Below are 19627 nucleotides of genomic sequence, written 5' to 3'. Positions count from 1 at the left end.
TTGTTGGCATTTTTTTTACAGGAAACAAACTGTGAATTACTTAAGAGTGCTCCCTGAATGCATCGTGCATATTCTATGCCCATTTCCTAGTTCTAATTAACACTGATAGCCTGTTCGGGATGCCTCTTCGAGCATTTCACCGCATTTGCATAATGGCCACCGTGTTGCTTGGCAGTTAGCTGTCCGCTTATTGCTCCTGGTCATTATTTTCATACGCACACTTAATTCTAGCACAGATATTTTATCGTGAAATTTGAGGTTACACACACTATCACGTTAAAAAACAGCCCTATAGAAACAAAAATTGCTTGGGCACACAAGTCGGCTTGCGTCCTTTGAATGCAAAAAGCATAACAGCTCCGGGTGGCAATACCTATCAAAAATTTTGCGGGTCTAGACTGCAGATTGGTACCGAACCTGAAAGTAAAACCAGAACTGAACCCACAGCACAGCACATAAAGCAGCACCCACCACTGCAAGCCCGCAATGCCATTGGTGGATGCATGCGTTTCCCCCTTGACTGGCTACAGCTGGCAGAAACAATCCCCGGTCAAAACTAATGCACCATCACTGGTCTTTGGCATCGTGAAGGCTCAGCTATGGTGCTCAGCTACAACGTCCTGCATGCATGCCTCGACTTGATAGCATTTTCTCTAAGCTCAGCCTGTGGCCTCAATTGACCTGAGGAATATCTCTTCGCAAAGCACACGCTCTAAGGTGCTCTTAAAAAAGATAAAAAAGCCAAAATTCACTAATATTGCATTTTTTTGTTTTGTATCCTCACGATAGCCATAATACAACCAAGAACGTTAGTGAAGGATCTCCCGAGTTCCTCGAGACCAATGGACCTTTTTCCAGTCGCGATCTGCGCATGTGCGGGCTGCCGGTCCGCCATTTTTGGCAGGTGCCTCTGGCAAAATAAACAAAAGGGTGTCCCTCAAGATTCTGCTTGGGGGTGGCTATGCTGTCTAGCACTGGGCATTTTTATTTTTTCTCTTTCGCCAGCTCGGGGTGGGTTCGTACAGCCTCACAAAAAAGGCTTTACAAGAAAAGGGAAAAAGACTTTGAGGCTGTCCATTCTGCGAGCACTTGCCTGCCAGTGAGGGAGTAACGAAAATGAAAAATTTACACCATCTTCCCGTGAGGGGAACCATGGGTAGATGCGACGCATCGTGGGGTTTCCGTTATGTTGTTTCCATTTAGCATGTCCATTTGTTGCTTCCATTTATATCAAATCATCGCCGGTCGTCATCGGATGTCATCGGAGCGGCGGAACGACTAAGCAGAGCGGCGCAGTTATCGCGTTTATATGTACGGTGAGGGGAATGAGAGAGAGCAGCGCATGCGCACGTGTTAACCGAGCGCTACGCGCTAGTCTCCATTCAAATCATCGCCGGTTGTCATCGGATGTCATCGGAGCGGCGGAACGACTGAGCGGAGCGACGCAGTTATCGCGTTTATATGTACAGTGAGAGGAATGAGAGAGAGCAGCGCATGCGCATGTGTTAACCGAGCGCTGACGCACAGCTGGCGCGGCGACGGGAGCGAGCGCTAACGCACAGATGACGCAACGGTGAGAGCGGCGGAGCGCGCAGCTGGCGCGGTGAGGAGAATGGGGGAGAGGCATGTGGACTACGGACGGACGCCGGAGGGACAAGGCGAGTTAAAGAGATGCGTCGCATATAAAAAGAAGGAAAGACAAAGGGGGCTTCGACCACTGCAGACGAGTCACGGTAACGTGCGTCTTCTACCGTGACATGGATGTGAAAGGTACGGGTGACGGGTCGGTGCAGGAGGGACTGCAGGACCAGGATATTTTGTTCACGAATTCTCCGAAAGCACGACTTTCTGGGGAGTGTGCCTTACTGCCACTTTTATTTCGCCGCGGCAGCCACTAGGAGGACCGGTACTGGAAAAAGGTCCATTCTGCTGACAGTTTCAGACTGGGCTGTGGATAGTTTCTGGCCAGAGGACCTGCTTTTTTTAGATTAATGAGACGACTTCACTGCGCACACACACAGAAGAGTGTTTCTGCATGCACGTGGCTAAACCCACACCACCATCTGCACTAACACTCTGTGTGGCCTTGCCTGTTATTTGGAATGAGGATGCAGCTCTTCAGTCCACCATGCACAATGAAAACAATGAAACAAGGTTTAGAAGGAAGCAATGCTGGCAGTGGGAGCAAGAATGCCCTCTGCCTTGAACACCTCAGTCCACCTTTATTCATCGGTGCTGATTCGGCGCAGACACCCAGTCTTGTCGGTGCCACAAGTATGAAGCTACTGCTCTAGTGTAGAGTCCTCGACATTGTACAGCTGCAGGCTCTCCTGCAGTGCTCGTTTGTGACGTCGAATCACACACACAAGTCACCACATGCATGGAGCTGCTCTTTCACAACACAAGGGGGTCACACAAAGTCGGCCATGTTGGCCATGGTCCGGAAGCCTTCACGGACCATGGCAGCTGCCCATGTCTCATTGACAGACTCCAGCCTGGCCACCTCTTCCACCAGCTTGGGATGGCGATGGACTTGCTCCATGGCCAAAGCACAGTGCCTAGAAGCATGGAAAGACAAAAGGGGGTGCTCACTTGGCACAGAAACCCAGTCTTGTCGGTGCCACAAGTATGACACTACTGCTCTGGTGTAGAGTCCTCGACACTGCATAACTTCAGGTAGCACCTCCCCCTGCACTGCTCGTTCGTGACGTCCAATCACACGCACAAGTCATCACATGCACGGAGCTGCTCTTTCACAACACCAGTGGGGTCACACAAAGTCAGGCATGTTGGCCATGGTCCGGAAGCCTTCACGGACCATGGCAGCTGCTTGTGCCTCATCGACAGACTCCAGCCTGGCCACCTCTTCCATCAGCTCCGGATGGCGATGGACTTGCTCCATGGCCAGGGCACAGTGCCTAGAAGCATGGAAAGACAAAAGGGGAAAGGGTGGAGTTTAAATTCCGTAGCGTTACTAAGCTCACCGAGTCATTTTCCGTGGGCGCTAACCATGTGCTATCAGCCGTGTTCACCTAATGTCCACAGAACTGTGCAATGGTGCCAACCGGAAACTAGAATGGCGGGAGCGAGATACACTCGCTGCTCAGCTGAAGCTGAAATCGGGTGCAGTGACAACAGGAGTGCAGAGAGGAGGACAATGATAACACGGGCATGGCGGAGATGAAAGAAAGGATGTGCGATTTCAGCAAGCGCTGCGCCTACGCAGTAAGGTGCAAATTTGTATCGCACAAGAGAACATTAGAGAATCAGTTAAGCTGGCTTACGCTTGACTAGTTGCAGGAGGGTGCTGTGGTCCTCCAGTGTCAGCACCACTAGGGAGTGAAAACGCGCTCTTTAGGCGAGCGTGCGATCTCCCGCAGCTCTGAGGAGTGCTATTTTCGCTGCACACAAGCTGAATTTCTCGTGTTAGAACGAGAGCTGGGCAAAATTTTCTCTCGACGTATGAAACCATACACTCTAGTACCTGTCAGCAAGTTCAGCTCAAATATAGAGCCGCTACAGAGTTAATTTTTGCCAGTGCTTCTCTTGTCATCTGCTATAGCCAGGTCATCTGGTAGGCGCACCGCTCGACTAGCCAAGTGCCCCGCGTTTTCACACGATGAAACGTGTTAGGTGGTCGTCTGCTCCGATAGTCTTTTACTTTCCACGTGCTGCCTTTTCATAGGCAACGGGACAGCTGTTAAATTTGTCACAAGGTATTTTTATTTCACAGCTCTGTGGCACTTTTTTCACATGTTCACTCTCAAGACCGTTGAAGTAGTCAGGTGCCTGATATGAGAGATACCTCTAAAAGGTGCATGCCATTTAAGGTCTCTCAGTGAAAACCCGCACATCTATTTTGCTGGTTTTTCAAGAAATTTCTGCTCACCAACATTCACACCTGACTGCGGGAAAATCGCTTCTTTGTTATAAAAAAGCTGCATTGACATAGCTTGCAGTAAACAAAAGGCTGTGGCTAGCGTTCCGTCCAGAACGGAACGATATACAAGCGCTAAAGTTCTGTCCAGACAGAATGGAGCACTGTGGGTAATCCTTCCGTCCAGACGGAGCCGGCGTAAAATTTGTACAGTTCCGTCCAGATGAAAGTAAAACCGGCTGACTAGACGCCAAATTTTAAGACTGGAGGAGGAGGAAGTGGTAGTTGGGGGTGGGGGAAGGGGAGATAGAGGCCGGTAACTGTCTGGCGTTTCGCCGACACCTCAACCGGCCGAACGGAAGCGAGAGGGGGGACAGTAAAAAGAGTAGAGAAGGAGGGATGGAGGAAGAGAGGGAGAATAATAATTCGGCACGCGACTCTTCCTTGTAGCACGCACCCGTCCCTGCAGACAGGGGAAACAACTACTGGAGAAGGGGTTACACACCGGTTGGCGGTTGTGCTGGTGTGCATTATACATTGGTTAGCAGGTTATGCAGGAGTGGATCACAAGGTTGGGGCTGTCGGGGGGAGAGGTGGGAGGGGAAAAAAAGTAATAATAATAAAAAAATTAAATAAGGAAAAAAAAAAGAAAAAAAAAAAGACAGTACATCAACAGAAAATTAACAACAAAAGAGGTTAAGCAGCTGAGCCACAAAACAGGACCGGAATAGGAACGAACAGTGCGGTGTTGGATAAAAAAACAAAAAAATAAAATAAAATAAAGATAATGAGAAAAAAAAAGGAAACGAGAAAAAGAAGGAGTACACTGATGCTAAGTAGTAGCTAAACTCTAATAACAACAATAAGGAAAAGGTTAAGTTGATAAAAGGTAGTGGATAAATGTTAAACAGCTGAACAAGATATATAAGGGTTGAGCTAAACTGAGTAGATGAGAGTTGAACAGGTAAACATTGCAAAGGGAAAAAAAAAAAAAACCAGATGGCAACAAGAATTAGACAAGCGCGGATACATGGGGATAGACAGTAAGATAATGACGCAGGTAAAAGGATGACTGGGAGTACGTGAGCCTGCTAGATAGAATCAGGAGGATTATATGGTAAAGGTTACGAGGGAATAAATGGGAGTACACATTGGTTATACTGGTTACGTTAGTTAGTTATAGAGGTGGGTGGACCCGTGGGCCGAGGTGCAAAGAGTTTTGTCGTTTGCACAGGTGACTGGGTGCACTGGTGTTCGGTTTTGGGGGAGTTTTTTTTGCCATCCAGTTTATGACCGAGGCAGGGTGGGGTTGCTGGCTGAGACACGCAGTCACACACACACACACACACACACACACACACACACACACACACACACACACACACCGCTGGTTCATGGGCGTTGCGGGATGGGGACACAGGTTGAGGTTAGGCGGGATGGAGGTGTAGTGGCAGGCTTGGGCTCACAGACACGTATCCGTGGCGGGATGGTGGCACAGGGTGGAGTTGGGACACATGCTTGCAGCCACACACACTCGCGCACACACTCGCGACACGCCACTGAGAGTTTCCTGAATGGGCACGGAGGGGGCCGCCGACACGCCAGGAGCAGTTCTGTTTGCGCGCCGGCGGCCGGGTGAGCCGCTCGCTGGGATGCTTCCGGGTTGAGGGGATCGGCGACGAGGAGAGGGGGAGGGGAGAGGAGGGGAGGTATGAATGAAGGAGTAGTGCGTAAGAGAGGGGGGAAGCGTCGACGAGGGCCGGCGGCCCATTCAGAGCAGCGTGGCAAGGTCGGTTGCGTGCAGGAATGTGTAATCAGCCGGTTTTGCTTTCATCTGGACGGAACTGTACAAATTTCACGCCAGCTCCGTCTGGACAGAACGCTAAGCACTCAGTTGTATTCCGTCTGGACGGAACTTTAGCACTTGTATATCGTTCCGTCTGGACGGAACGCTAGCCACAGCTTGAACAAAAATACGCAGTGTTTTTAATAAAAAAATATTTTAAAATGCAACAGCACCCAACTGCCCCAGCTAAACAACTTCATTACAAAGTTCTTGTTCTACACGGCAGATCTTTCTTACATACCAATGGGCCCAAAGCAGCATGCAAAGGAGGAGATGATGCACCATAGCGTGCAAGTGCAGCAACAAAAGCACAAATGTGCCAGCTTGCTTTACCCTTGGAACCACAGTAGTCTATGGTTCTATGGTTGTTACCTTTCTTTGAGGTACCATTACCCACAAAATGTGCAGAATTTTATGGGTGAATGTTTCTCCTGCACCTTCTTGCTACTGCTGCGTGGCCGACCATGCACAAATTATTGAGGATTAGCCTTGGCTTCATGTTTTACCGCCTTAGACATCGCAAAACGACTGCACGCATCATGTCTGATAATGGGCTTTTCAGCATTCCCAAGTCGAAACAGACGCCCGCTAAACCGGCAGGACGCTTCTGACAATCGCACACGGATAGCACCTGCACAGCTACTTTTCCTGACCAAGCGCCGTTTGCCGTACCCTACGCCTGAGTTCCAAGAATGCCACTGTTTGCATCCATGACAGCCGCTTCACAAGAAAGAACAGGCGCTGTGCTTGCATGGCAAATTTGAGATTCTCTTTTCTTCAGTAACTAAACTCAACGGCCCTTCTAGCACTAAGCACCAATGTTGCTCAGATCTACACAGGACTGCCATTTTCAAGTGGAACACCTAACCTGCAAAATCTCCAGAACTCCCACTGACCAAGAGGGCACGTACCTGTCTCGCCGGACACCCCTGGCGAAGTCGGCGGCGGCCGTCACCAACCCCTGGTTGCGACGCATCACGTCCCACACTCGAAACCAGTAGACCTCCGCTGTCTTGTCCACCGACCCGAAGTCAACACTGAGCAGGGTGTAGTTGTTTCTGATGCCCAGGGACAGCCTTTGCAGGAAGGCATGCTCCGCGTACGGGTTGTGATCGACCTCAAACTTGACCCTGCTGATGTTCTTGCTGCTGTTGATTGCTTCGGCCAGGGGCTTGGCGAAACTGGTGAAGTGCGACCTGACTTGGTCCACCCGAATGCACACTTTTCTCAGGCTGGTGTTGATAGCCACACCCTTGGCAATAATGTCTTCCAAGCGGTGTAGGGAACCTTCCCACGCAGCACCAATCCTCAGCGTCTTCAGCGTGCGAGTGTCTCGCAAGAAGGTGGTGAAAGCCGAGGAGAAGTCTTTGTCACCTCTAATGTCGTCAAGCTCAAGCTGTAGCAATTTTATGTGGGAGAGTGATGGCAGACGCTCCAAGAATTCACAGACTGCATCACTGTTACAATCCATAGAGTAAACAATAGCTTCTGAAAACGCCTTGCAGTCAAAGATCTTTTTTGGATGGTCAACCATGAATGAAGCTTTGAAGGAAACCTTCTCTTCTGCGTCAGTTTCTTGCAATGCCGCACTAACTTCCAGCACCGGAGGAGTACTCCTGTCAGGCGCTTCGATGGTGAACGTCTTGAGGCTGTCCTTTGCTGGCAATGCCTCGAAGAGTGCCTTCCACTGCTGGACATTCCAGAACTCAATGGGCAGAGACACTCGCTCTAACGTGCCATTTTTCACAAGAGCCTTGTGCAAGCGGTCAAAGTCTGACTCAGTCGGGGGATCTTCCACCTCCAGGTCCGAATGGTACCCATGTTTGCAGGACACAGCGAAGCTTCGCAGGACCCTGTTTCTGGCAAAAATCTTGGCCATCAGTCGGATGGCGGCTCGATCAACTGGGAGACCCTTAAAGCTGGCGCTAACTACACTCTTGTTCTCCACCAGGCCTTCAAGAATCCACTGCAAGCAAGTGTACACTTTGCGGTCTGCCGCAAAGCTCAGAGCCTTCAGCGAGGCGGTGTTCTTCAGAAACTCTGCGAACGCTTCCCGTGCGGCGGGTGTGGCCTTGGCAATGACGGAATCGGGCAATGCGAGCTCTTCCAACAAGCGGTTCTCTCCTAGCGCTCTGAAGAAGTCTTCAACACTGGGACCTTTGAGGGCCATTCTCGAAATCCGGAGAATTGTCAGTGACGTTGAAGTGCGCAACAAGTGGGCCAGCTTGGACACTAGCGATTCTGTAGGCTTCAGGTAGCCTGTGCACTGAAGCTCTCGCAGGTGGGTCATGGAGCGTATGTCAGGTGCTTGGTCTTCAGGGGTATTGCGGCTGAACGAGAGTTTCAAACTTCTGACATTCGGACTTTTGTGAAGGGCATCATGAAGCAGGTGACTATACGGCTCGAAGAGCGGAACGTCTATCTCAACGTGCACCAGACACTGGTGCGTCTTCAGCAACCAGTGCACAAGAGTGTATATTTGGTACAGCTGCTCTTTCGAGGGATGATACATCAGGCCTGGCCCAGAAAGAGACTCCAGGGCAAGGTTGCCAGCGGTTCCCGCAATCTCTTGCAGCTGCAGTGAAGCCTGGCACAGGAACTCGTTCCAGACCGACAGGTGGTCGAAGATCTGACAAAGTTTGCCTTTGGCAGCAGTGCAGGCAAGCTGACAGTCCAGAGTGGCTCCAGTGAAGCGGCCCTTCAGACATTTCAGAACGGCCGGCGAAACCAGTTCTCCTGGCTTGCCACTCTTTGGTGCCTCAGAATCTTCTTCTGCAGGGCTGTCATTATCCATGGGCTCTTGTTCGGGATTCTCATTGCCTTCAGAGACCTCTTCAGGGGTCTCGGAGTCTCTGAAGTCCTGCTCTTCAGGGCTCTCAAGATCTGCCGAATCCGGCGAAAAGCTAGGGGCGCTTGCGGGACTGTCGAGATCTCTGAAGTCCTCGTCGGGATCCTCAGAATCCTCTGTAAGAGAAACAGGCATGATGCATGCGTTTAAAGGGCAAGAGGTTGGAAAGTCAAAACAACCTGTCAGTGACACCAGCCCTCCTGGCTAAACTATTCCTGCTCTCACACGTAATTATGCTACAGATGGTTCCTCAAAAGTAGATTACAGCTAGCCCAAACCTGTACACTGGGCATAAAAGTGCACATACAATCGAAGCTGGCAATAACAAATTTGCCGAGGAAAGCCAAACAATTCGCTTTTGTGGGAACTTCATTTCCACAAGAATAAAACACTGACAACACAAAAATCGCCCGCAACCCAAAAATTTATTACCGAGTGTCGGTTACATTACTTTGTGAGCCTTACCTTGCAAGCAACTTCCCAGCTCAGCTCTCGCACTACTACAAGAAGTGCTTTATTGCTAGTGGTGCACGCCTAAAAATGACCAAATCGCATCAAACGCATCCAAAACATCCAGCGGGTTCGCCTTCTCTGTACGCTTTTTTGCCCTGGTCCTCGGCACCAACCATGTCCAAGCATGCAAGCGATGTCCAGCATCTTCTGTTGGCGAACTTTGCCAGCCAGTGGCACCTCGTTGTCCCAATGCTGTCCACAAAACTGAGTAAGCACCGCTTGGTTGACGTGCAGCAAGCCACAGCCGCCACTGTTTTCTTTTGCGCACGCGCACCATTAAGAGTGGCGTCCTTGCTTTCCAAAACGGCAGAGCGAGCTGTAGTTCCAAACCTGTCGACACCATTCTCCCTTCTTCCACTGACTTGGGCAATGGTGGCTGCCTTAGCCATTAAAACTTCCGCTTTTGATTGATCGCAAATGTGCCGATTGCCACACACACAACAGCTACCATAACACAACGAATGGCCGCACGCTGTTCAGCAGTAGGCGGCTGGCATAGCCCCAGCCAAAGACGTGCCGCGAGTCATCATGTGTCACCCCCTGGTGGTGTCGCTGCGAGGCTGCCTCCACAGCCGCCTGCTGCACAGTCTTTCATGTAAACTATGGCGGGAGCCATGCAAGCCTGCTGCGGCATAAGTTTACGCACTCTTGACTCAGAAAAAAATGCATTTGAGCACTTTTTGAACACTGCTAGCCTCAGATTGGTAGATAAAATTCCTATCAGACTTGCAGCGAATTTCGTTAACGCGGGATCGCCTTCTAAAAACATCTCGCTGCCGTGAGATATGAAATACATGGGCTTCTATGGGCGTTCGCTGGGGATCCAAAAAATATTTCATTACTGTGGGAATTTCGTACTCGTGGGATTTGACTGTATTGTGTAGGCACAAATTCGTGTGAGTGTGTGTATCACTCACATCAATGTGAGCAGAAACTTGCAGCAACGAAACTTGCTAATACGACTTGAACACTGTGACACAGACAACAATGCCAGAATTCCCCTTGCCCTGTTGCATTGAAAATAGGCCACACATCCCACCACAGGGCCGGAACTTCACCACAGAACGCAGCATCGTCTCAGCTCCAACATGCCTTGAGCATGCTCTAGTGCGTGCATAAGCATGGCCACTGTGTCTAATCCTTTGCAACCTTATTGCGTGCAACATATCTGTTCCCCACTTGGCATAGAGCTTCTCAATATTACCTAGAGTGGAAAGTGTCGTCGCTGCAATCGCACGCCGCCATGGGAATTGTGGGTAGTGTGAGAATCAGACTGGCAGCAAGTGGCTAGTGCAAAGTGCTATAAATTAAACTTGTCGGCTCTGAAGTGTTTGATAGTTATGTCTTCAGCATGCCTTTCCGTTTTCAATATGCCGCTTTCTGGCATTCAATGGCGATCACAGATATGTCTAAATAATAGCGTGATTAGCACTGAACGCACGTTTTCACGTTGGAGGTAAGTTTCTTAAGATGAAGGGGTAACTACACGCAGCGATGGCAACAAGCGACGCAAGAAACGTAACAACGGCATTGAACGTAACTCAACAAACAGATAGTGTGGGTGAAAGCGATAAGCGAGAAAAATTAATACACTGCCACCAATGTCCTCCGTCACAGTCGCTTGTCGCTGCCGCTCGCTTGTGGGCTGCTTCTCGCTGGCAAAAAGCGGGCGATGGCAACGGCCCCGGTGGCCCGAGTATAAATTTTCCCACTTGCCGCTGTCGCCCACACTATCCATTTGCTGCACCCATCGAGTTAGGATTTTCGTGTCGCTCGTTGCCATCGCTGCATGTGGTTACCCCTCGAAGCATGCACTGCCTCAGACAGGTGCAGTGAGGCAACATACGTGGTGACTCGACAAGCCAAGATTTATTTGCCATTTAAAGCATCCATGCAATTTCATAATGCTTTGCAGGCGCGCTTGAACACTTACTTGCAGTAATAGCTAGGGTTTGCCTCTAGATTTATTTATATCTGCTAGGGCAAAACAAATAAGTACACCGCGACGACATCACTTCTCCATCTCTAGCTGTCGCATCTGCTTCGCCTGCCGAAGCACATAGCAGACAATAATAAAGTAGTATTGAGAGGAAGCAAGAACACAGTTTAAGACAATCTAAATAATTTATGGGTGCATGGTTATATTGTGGGTGCATGGCAGCTATATATTACAAGAAAGAACAAAGAAAGCAGCATCTAGTTTGAAGTATGCAATAATTTATAAATATAATTGGGACGACCCGCTGCATCTGGTGGCGTGAGCAAATTGCGAGATGCCTGCTTTTGATTTTGCTTCCAAACCCCAAAATTTATTTCTCAATCTAAGCACTCTAACACAGCATTTTTCCACAAAGTAAAATTGATTAGTGGCGGCACTTTTGGCAGCAAATTTTTTTACCAGAAACTCAATTTGCGAGCCACAAAGTCGTTGCTGGCCATGCCACGGCAAACTTACAGCTGAACTACACACTATGGTGGCACCCACGGAGACGTGGAGCGCTTTCGCAGAATCACGTTTACACTCGCGTGAGATTCCACTCAAGGTAAGCTAGTGAGAAAACCTACGCCTCCTAGCTCCTGCCGCTTATATCGAGTGCTTATTGAGGTTGCCAAGCACGATACATGCATCACATAAGACGCAATCTGTACTTTGTTACAACCAGTAAAAATGATGTGGTCAATGAGAATCCAGGAAAAAACCCAGTGCTTAGAACAAGAATTCAGTGTTGCCAGTTTCACATCAATATTCAACTGTTTCCCTCCACATCTTCGCTGCAGCTGACTATTTACACGTTCATCCACTACTCCTTGCAAGCTTGTATATGGAACACTAGTCCATACCTTGTTGGGGAGCCAATTACAAATGAATGAGTACAAGAGAGAGAAAGGAGGGTGGTTTACGACACTGCCCAGCCAGGTGCGAGTTTCAACGTTCCCTCGCACTGTGCATGCCTGTTTTGGGGAGCCCTACCCGATAGCCTAAACTATTGTAGAACATCGTTGTAACGATGTATCGAGGCAGTGAATTTGTTATATCCGATATTCGTTGTAACCGTAGAGGTAAAAATCGGCTCTAATAAATTGGCAATCTGGCTCGCGCAACAATCCTAGATAAAAAACACAATGTGCTGGGCTTCGAACCCATTATAAACGAGGCAATCCTTATTTGTCTCCTTGTGGAATTTCAAACTAAACAGACCGAAACTTGAGACCATGAAATTACAACAGAACAAGGTTCGTTCAGCAAAACAGGCCTGCGTTATTATTTACTCGAAGGAGGATGTGACCTTCGCCTGGTGGCTTTTCACAGTCTGAGCGGTATGAAGTTTTTCAGTGTCCTCGCAATAAAGGGCCTTTCCTACTTGTAAAGTTTTTCAATCTTCTAAAATATGGTTGTTTGGTACCACTCTTTTTTTTAATTTTGCTTTTAATATGCTAGCTTCGAGTTTTGAGCCTCGCGGTAACCAAATATTTCTTCATTATAGCCGATACCACACGGCTCTCGAGGTTTTGGTTTTGTTATAAAAATAGGAGTCATTGAAATGAAGCGAGACCAACCAAACAAACTTTGTATTTAGTTCGCTATATCCAATAATTCGCTATAACGAGGTTCGGCTGTACTCAACTGGCGGGATCAAAGCAGGGAGGAGAGCGACGCACCTTCATTGAACGCACCCCCGTTTCCCAGCAGCTGGGCCATTGCTTCGATAAACGCCACTGCCTGGTTGGGACCAGCCCTGGGCTGTGCTGGTGGCCGCTCCTTTGGGGCCAAGCTGCACACATGAAACAAGGGACTTCACGCATCAACTTGTACCGCATAAGTCGGAATATAGGTCGACCACCTTACCTTGCAACTGAGGAAAAAAAAAAAAAAAAAGAATATAGGTATGCAATATTGTTTTAGTGAGGCCATAAGCACTTGTCTTGTCTAAGGATACTTATTTGAGCTGTACGAAATCTTGGCAGGCGACTACCTCTGTCTGGCTGTCTCCCACCAGCAAGTCATCCTCGGCGCAGTCCGGGAAATTGCTTATGGAACACCTTAGAAGCAGACCGTCGCGAGAGGCGGTTTGCACAGGTGCCCAGCAACCGTCTTGGGTTTGTCGCCGGCCACCCATTCGTAGAGACGTTGCACAATGCTCGCAGACAAAAGTGGCCACCTCATCCCTCAGTTCCCGGTGCACAGCTTAGCACCCACAAAACGAGGTCTTCCAAGTGTTGCACACTGAGAGCTGCCCCTTCAGCTTACACCAGTTATGTGCACTCTTTTCAGTGGCACCAAACTGACACTAGTTAGGCATGTTGCTGTTGGCTTGGGCATACTAGAAGACCTTTCTTTGGGCTCCCCTAGAGAGGCAATGCCCTTTTTCGGATCAACTAGCCCAAGACGGAAATTTGGTTGGCAGCCTTCCCTCCATTTTCCTTCCCACATTAAAGGGGCCATGCAGACAAAACACAAGTTTGGTTCATTCGAAAGATTGCCTCATCAGAATCATATACCGACCGCTCATCGCTCAAACAAGCTACATAATCAGGAAAAAAAGGAATGGCCATGCAACCCACTAGCTCACTTCCCGCAACAGGACCTATGATGTCATATGCCCAGTTGTGCGATTGGCGGAGCTGGCAAGAGAAAACGCACATTAGACTGGGCAAGCTTGGTGAACGAGCTATTTGCGCTTAAATGTAATTCATATTCATTTTACCGCCGTAAGAATGGTGGGGTAAGCAGTGGAAGTTATGAAAATACACATAAGCATATGTGTATTTTCATAACTTCCACTGTATTTTCATAACTTCCATTTTCAAAACACAATACCATTCACTCCCCTTCCTGCCATCGCAGACACCGAGGCCGTCTTCACCCGAATTATTTGCAATGACTTCCCCATATTCATCGGCTGCTTTTACCGAAGCCCTCAGTCTGGACCCGAACCCATAATAGCACTGCAGAGCTTCATGCAAAACTACATCCAGAACTCACGACTTATTCTGCTCGGCGACTTCAACCTCCCGGATTTTGATTGGTTGTCCATGCGTTACACATCCCCTGGTTCAAGCGCACTGACAGACCTAATGTTAAACTTTAATCTTCATCAAGTGGTACGTCATCCCACACGCACTCAGGGTACCGCGCACAACATTCTCGACCTAATACTTTTAAGTGATCTGTTTCCTCTGCAGGAAAGCCAAACAGTCGTAATCGATGGCTTCTCCGACCATGATATACCCAAATGTACCTTACCACTTGGCACTGCTGTTCAAAAAATACATACTCAAAGGGAAGTCGTCAATTTCAATAGGGCGGACGACGCCAGCGTGACAACCTACCTGGCCCACGAATTCCAAAGCTTCTCTCAAATGGCTTCCGATCCATTAATTAATGTAAACGATCTCTGGCTTCGGTTTAAATCCATCATTGTAAACAGCATAGAAAATTTCATTCCCCTGAAAACTCTAAAAATGCGAAAACACAACCCCTGGATTACCCAAGATGTAATTCACGCTAAGCGTAAAGTAAAAAGACTACGGCGTTCCCTCAAAACAAAGGGTGGCAGCCCTTTGGTAAATAGTAGACTAAAAAGTGCCACAAAAGAATTCAAAACGCAAGTGACTAACGCAAAACAATACTACTTTAACGAAACACTGCCACAATTCATTACAAACAACCCGCAGAGGTTTTGGAACTATTTCCGCACACCCCCAACCACAGCTCCAGTGGTATCGTCGGAAGAAAAAACAGCAAAGGCTAACCAGTTCAACGACTACTTTCACTCCGTGTTTATATCCGATAACGGCGCGCTCCCGACACTAAGTTCTACCGCGGATCCACCTATCGATCCCCTAAACATAGCGGACGCCGGTATCTTTAATCTTCTACTCAACCTTGACCACAAAAAAGCAAATGGCCCTGACAATATCCCGAACGAATTTCTGAAACGATACGCGGAGTTGTGTAGCCATTACCTGGGAATTGTGTTCAGAAAATCTCTTGAGACTGCGCAGTTACCAGATGACTGGAAAATAGCCAAAGTTGTACCAATTCACAAATCCGGCGATGACACACCGTGTAATTACCGACCAATTTCCCTCATTAGCACATGTTGCAAAATCATGGAACACGTCATACTGAAACACTTAACCACCTTTCTAGAAAACAATAACATTCTTACGCCTCACCAGCACGGCTTCCGAAGGAACCTATCAACCACCTCCCAGCTAGCCGAGGTAGTACATGATCTCGCGCTAACGATCAACAACCGCGGTCAAACAGACATAATTCTTTTAGACTTCAAAAAAGCATTCGACTGTGTATCCCACGCCAAGTTAATCTCGAAACTGAGGGCCATTATCGGGGAAGGACCGATCACAGCATGGATCACAAGTTTTCTGTCCCAGCGATTGCAATACACTGTTTGCGACCAAGCACCATCCGATACAGTTCCCGTCACCTCAGGCGTCCCCCAGGGATCAGTGTTAGGACCTCTGTTATTCCTCATTTTCATTAACGACATCACCTGCAACTTAGACTGTCACATTAAACTTTTTGCAGACGACTGCATCATATACAAAGAAATTCAGGGCCCGAAAGACCACTGCACTCTGAATAGTTCACTCCAAAAAATTGCCGAATGGTGTAACACGTGGCAAATGTCCATCAACAAAAAAAATCAGTGTGTATGACCATTACAGCGAAAAAGAATCCCTCTAACTTCTCCTACGTTCTTGAAGAAACCGTCCTTACCAAAGTCAACCAGCACAAATATTTAGGTGTCACTCTAACATCAACCCTTCAGTGGGATTCACACATCGACATCATCACTTCAACTGCTCTGCGCAAGTTATTTTTTCTTAGACGCCGCTTGCGACTAGCACCATGGTGTACCAAGCTGCTGGCCTACACCACGTTCGTACGCCCGATTCTCGAGTATGCCAACGTTGTTTGGTTTCCGCACACAATTTCCAGCAGAAATAAAATAGAAAGGGTACAGAGAAAAGCCATCAGGTTCATCTACAACAGGTACACCCGTAACGACTCGCCCACAAACTTGCTACTTCTTGCGGGTCTTTCAACACTATCAGACAGAGCAAGAGTAGCGTGCTTGAAATTCCTACACCAGGGGCCGTATTCTGCTGGTCATCCGACGCGCGCCGGAACGATTTCCGGCGCCCTTCCGACGCGGTTGTTTAGAGAGAGGAGAAAGTGGGCTCTCACGATTGGCTCGGAGCGGAAAACGTCAGCCGGCCTACGTCACGCGGCTATATTTTGGCTATTTTTTGGTGACGTCACGTAGCCAAAGGCTCCCGCTCGTTCTCCCACGACCGGCGGGTGAAATCCGGCGCAGTCGAGAGTGCGTCGGATTGTGAAATGGCTGCATATATGCCTCCTGTGTTTGCACTTCTGTTGGAGCTGGAGGATCCCGTGCCTGAACGCCGACATGGGGACCCATTCGTGCTGAGCGACCGCCACTTCAAGCGCCGTTTCCGTGTAAATAAGGCCACGGCGCGGATGCTCTGCGACGCACTGCACGAGCGCGTTAGGCCTCGCGGTGCGACGGGGCTGTCGACGGAAGCAAAAGTGATGTGCGCGCTGAGGTTCTTCGCTACCGGCAGCTTTCAACAGATGGTCGGTAGCGACGACACTCTCGGCATGTCACAGCCGTCGGTCAGCCGCAGCATTCACGCCGTTGCGAAGGCGCTTACGGAGGTGGGGCGCATCAGGGGCTGGGTGCGGTTTCCCTCGACACCGGAGAAGGCGGCCATCAAGCGCGAGTTCCTGTGGCGCGGGAAAATCCCCGGTGTCTTGGGGTGCCTCGACGGCACCTTGGTCGCCATCAGCAAACCGAGGATGCGGGACCCCAGGCGAGCACAACGGTACTGGACGAGGAAGGGGTATTACGCCCTCAACGTCTTGTTGGTGAGTACGACTCGTTTACGAAAACAAATGGTTTGAGCCGTTTGTAAAAGTAGCTTCAGCATGCCGTCGCCGGCCAGCGGTAACCAAATCCGAAAAATTTAACACGGAGAGTAACGCAATGTTCTTACTTTTGCCTCTGTTCTAGTGAACTTCGTCTTCTTGAAAACGTCGCCCCCAATTGTGTACGAAAAATCGTCATATTTCGAACTACATTTCCGCGTCAACAGTGTGGTGCTGAGAGTTTCTTTGGCTTCATTTGGCGCTCATCGCGTTCGAGAGTAGGCAGACTGAAGGCGTTCGCGAAGGTAAATGAGTTGTGCGGAATGCTTAAACCAAAATGACATTAAAGCGAATGGCATTAGATTTTTTGCGTGTAGCAGCAAATTAATGGCATTAAAACGTAAGGCATTAAGCATTTAATGTCATTTTTCGTGTACGCGTGGCACGGGTATTAAAAGCACAACCACTTCGAACTAAAATGAAAGAAGCAATAAAGAGCATAATTATAGGCGAATGCATGTTCGTTTTGAACTGCACCATCCATATTGCCTGTCACCTTCCACCGTACTAGTTTTTTGTGTGGTGGATAAAGCAGAGGAAGGTATTAAAACTGCGCAGGGTTTATTTCTGCCATTATGGACAGTTCGAAGTCTGCTATCCAGTGTTCTCCCGTGCAAATGTTGCCTCAACACTCCCTCGTCACTTGTACTGACCGTGACAAATGAAAAACGTGTTGCACTAGTGCTTATACACTTTCGTTTCACTTTTCTTGCAGGTGTGTGATGCGCGCATGCGCATCATAGGCGTGCAGACGGGCGCGCCAGGGTCGTGGCACGACGCCTTTGTCTGGCGCGCGTCACACTTTCGTCGTCGCCTCATCGAGGAGCAGCGGGTAGCACCAGGCGAGGTTTTCCTGGGCGACGGTGCTTACCCGCTGGAGCCATGGCTCATGACGCCTGTTGCCCGTCATCCAGGGCCTCAAACACCGGAGGGAAAGTACAACGTTGCGCACGCTGCGATGAGGTCTGTGGTGGAGCGCTGCATTGGCTTGCTGAAGAGCCGCTTCCGTTGCCTGCAGCGCTACCGCACACTCCAGTATGAGCCTCATAAGGCTAGCGACATCGTCGCAGCGTGTTGTGCGTTGCACAACCTGTGTTTGTTGGAGCCCCCCTGCGATGACGGCTCCAGCAGCAGCAGCAGCAGCGACGACGACGACGACGACGACGACGAGGGTGACGACACGGACAGTGCCGAGGAGCCTTCCTCCAGCTCCAATTTCTTGCTCCTGGGGGGGCGAGAGGGTGCGACGCAGGATTATCGCCCGCTTTTCGCTGGCAAACTCGAGGCATGCAGCCTTTTTGCAAAGAGTGCGCCGCCGGCTTCTCAGGCAACTGAGGCGGCAGTGATTTTTATTTTGTAAACTTTTCTTTCCGGCCGTTTGGTTTTCGGCGTTTGCTTTGTGTAGAGAAGTCCTCGTGCGTGCTGTGGTTTCGTGAAGAGTGCCGGGGCATTCGCTCTCTTGGTTTGACCAGTGTTTGTGAAGACCCAACACTGCAGCATTTTGTGTAGAGAAGTCCTCTGGTGTTTCGTGCGTGCTGTGGTTTCCTGAAGAGTGCCGGGGCATTCGCTCTCTTGGTTTGACCAGTGTTTGTGAAGACCCAACACTGCAGCATTTTGTGTAGAGAAGTCCTCTGGTGTTTCGTGCGTGCTGTGGTTTCCTGAAGAGTGCCGGGGCATTCGCTCTCTTGGTTTGACCAGTGTTTGTGAAGACCCAACACTGCAGCATTTTGTGTAGAGAAGTCCTCTGGTGTTTCGTGCGTGCTGTGGTTTCCTGAAGAGTGCCGGGGCATTCGCTCTCTTGGTTTGACCAGTGTTTGTGAAGACCCAACACTGCAGCATTTTGTGTAGAGAAGTCCTCTGGTGTTGCGTGCGTGCTGTGGTTTCGTGAAGAGTGCCGAGGCATTTCCTGTGTTTGTGATGGTTTGGTGATGGCTAGTGTGGCCTGAAATAGGCTCTGACCTTTCGTACTCCGACGCCTCATAAATGCAGACTTCTTTTTCATTTGATCCAGTTTATTGCGTGCTTTTGATGGGAAGTCAATGAGGCACAAAATATTTATTTAAAAAAGATCACAAAAAGTTCCTGCTAGCATCACAAAAACGTGTGTAGTAGATTGCACAGAATGCATGAAAACTGTCAGTCCAAAGAGTGAAATTATGTCCTAGCACAACCATTACACTGCGCGCTTGTTTGGTGGAGCTACTGTGGATCAATGCAGTTCACAATGCCTTGTATGCGGGTACGTCCGCTTGCTATTGCCATCGACAGCGCAGTGACACGATCTGTGCACCTCTGCGGTGTCGACATTACTTGTGCATGTCACTATCATTGTGAATCTGTTGCTTAGAATGTGCTCAGCATTTCTACAAATATGGATTTGGCAAATGTTGAACACAATAATAGGATGACTGACACGGTCAATGCTGTGCTTAAGGGCCTGAATGAAAAAGTTAATGGCAGTTCAGAAATGCACAAAAGTTAGGCTAACCTTTGTTTCCCAAATTTGCAGGTGCAAAATGTTTTCTCTAACTGCTACTGCATGTGCATCATCTGTCTCACAGGCAT

General features: G+C 49.1%; 1 protein-coding gene across 1 annotated transcript in view; it reads right to left on the bottom strand.

Moving 5' to 3' along the window:
* Positions 1–2187: 2187 nt before the first annotated feature.
* Positions 2188–19627, bottom strand: part of LOC144137800 (uncharacterized) — a 32278-nt gene continuing 14838 nt past the window's right edge. The window contains exons 4-6 of the mRNA XM_077669790.1: positions 12745–12857; positions 6635–8687; positions 2188–2918 (exon numbers count right to left, since the gene is read on the bottom strand). Of these exons, the coding sequence (XP_077525916.1) occupies positions 2771–2918; positions 6635–8687; positions 12745–12857 (2314 nt within the window). The 3' untranslated portion in view covers positions 2188–2770. The remainder of the gene's footprint in view (positions 2919–6634; positions 8688–12744; positions 12858–19627) is intronic.

Source organism: Haemaphysalis longicornis, unplaced genomic scaffold (genome assembly GCF_048455015.1).
Source record: "Haemaphysalis longicornis isolate Haplotype H1 unplaced genomic scaffold, Haemaphysalis longicornis Haplotype H1 scaffold_5, whole genome shotgun sequence".
Classification (NCBI taxonomy): Eukaryota; Metazoa; Arthropoda; class Arachnida; order Ixodida; family Ixodidae; genus Haemaphysalis; species Haemaphysalis longicornis.
This window is presented reverse-complemented; position numbering and strand designations above follow the sequence as displayed.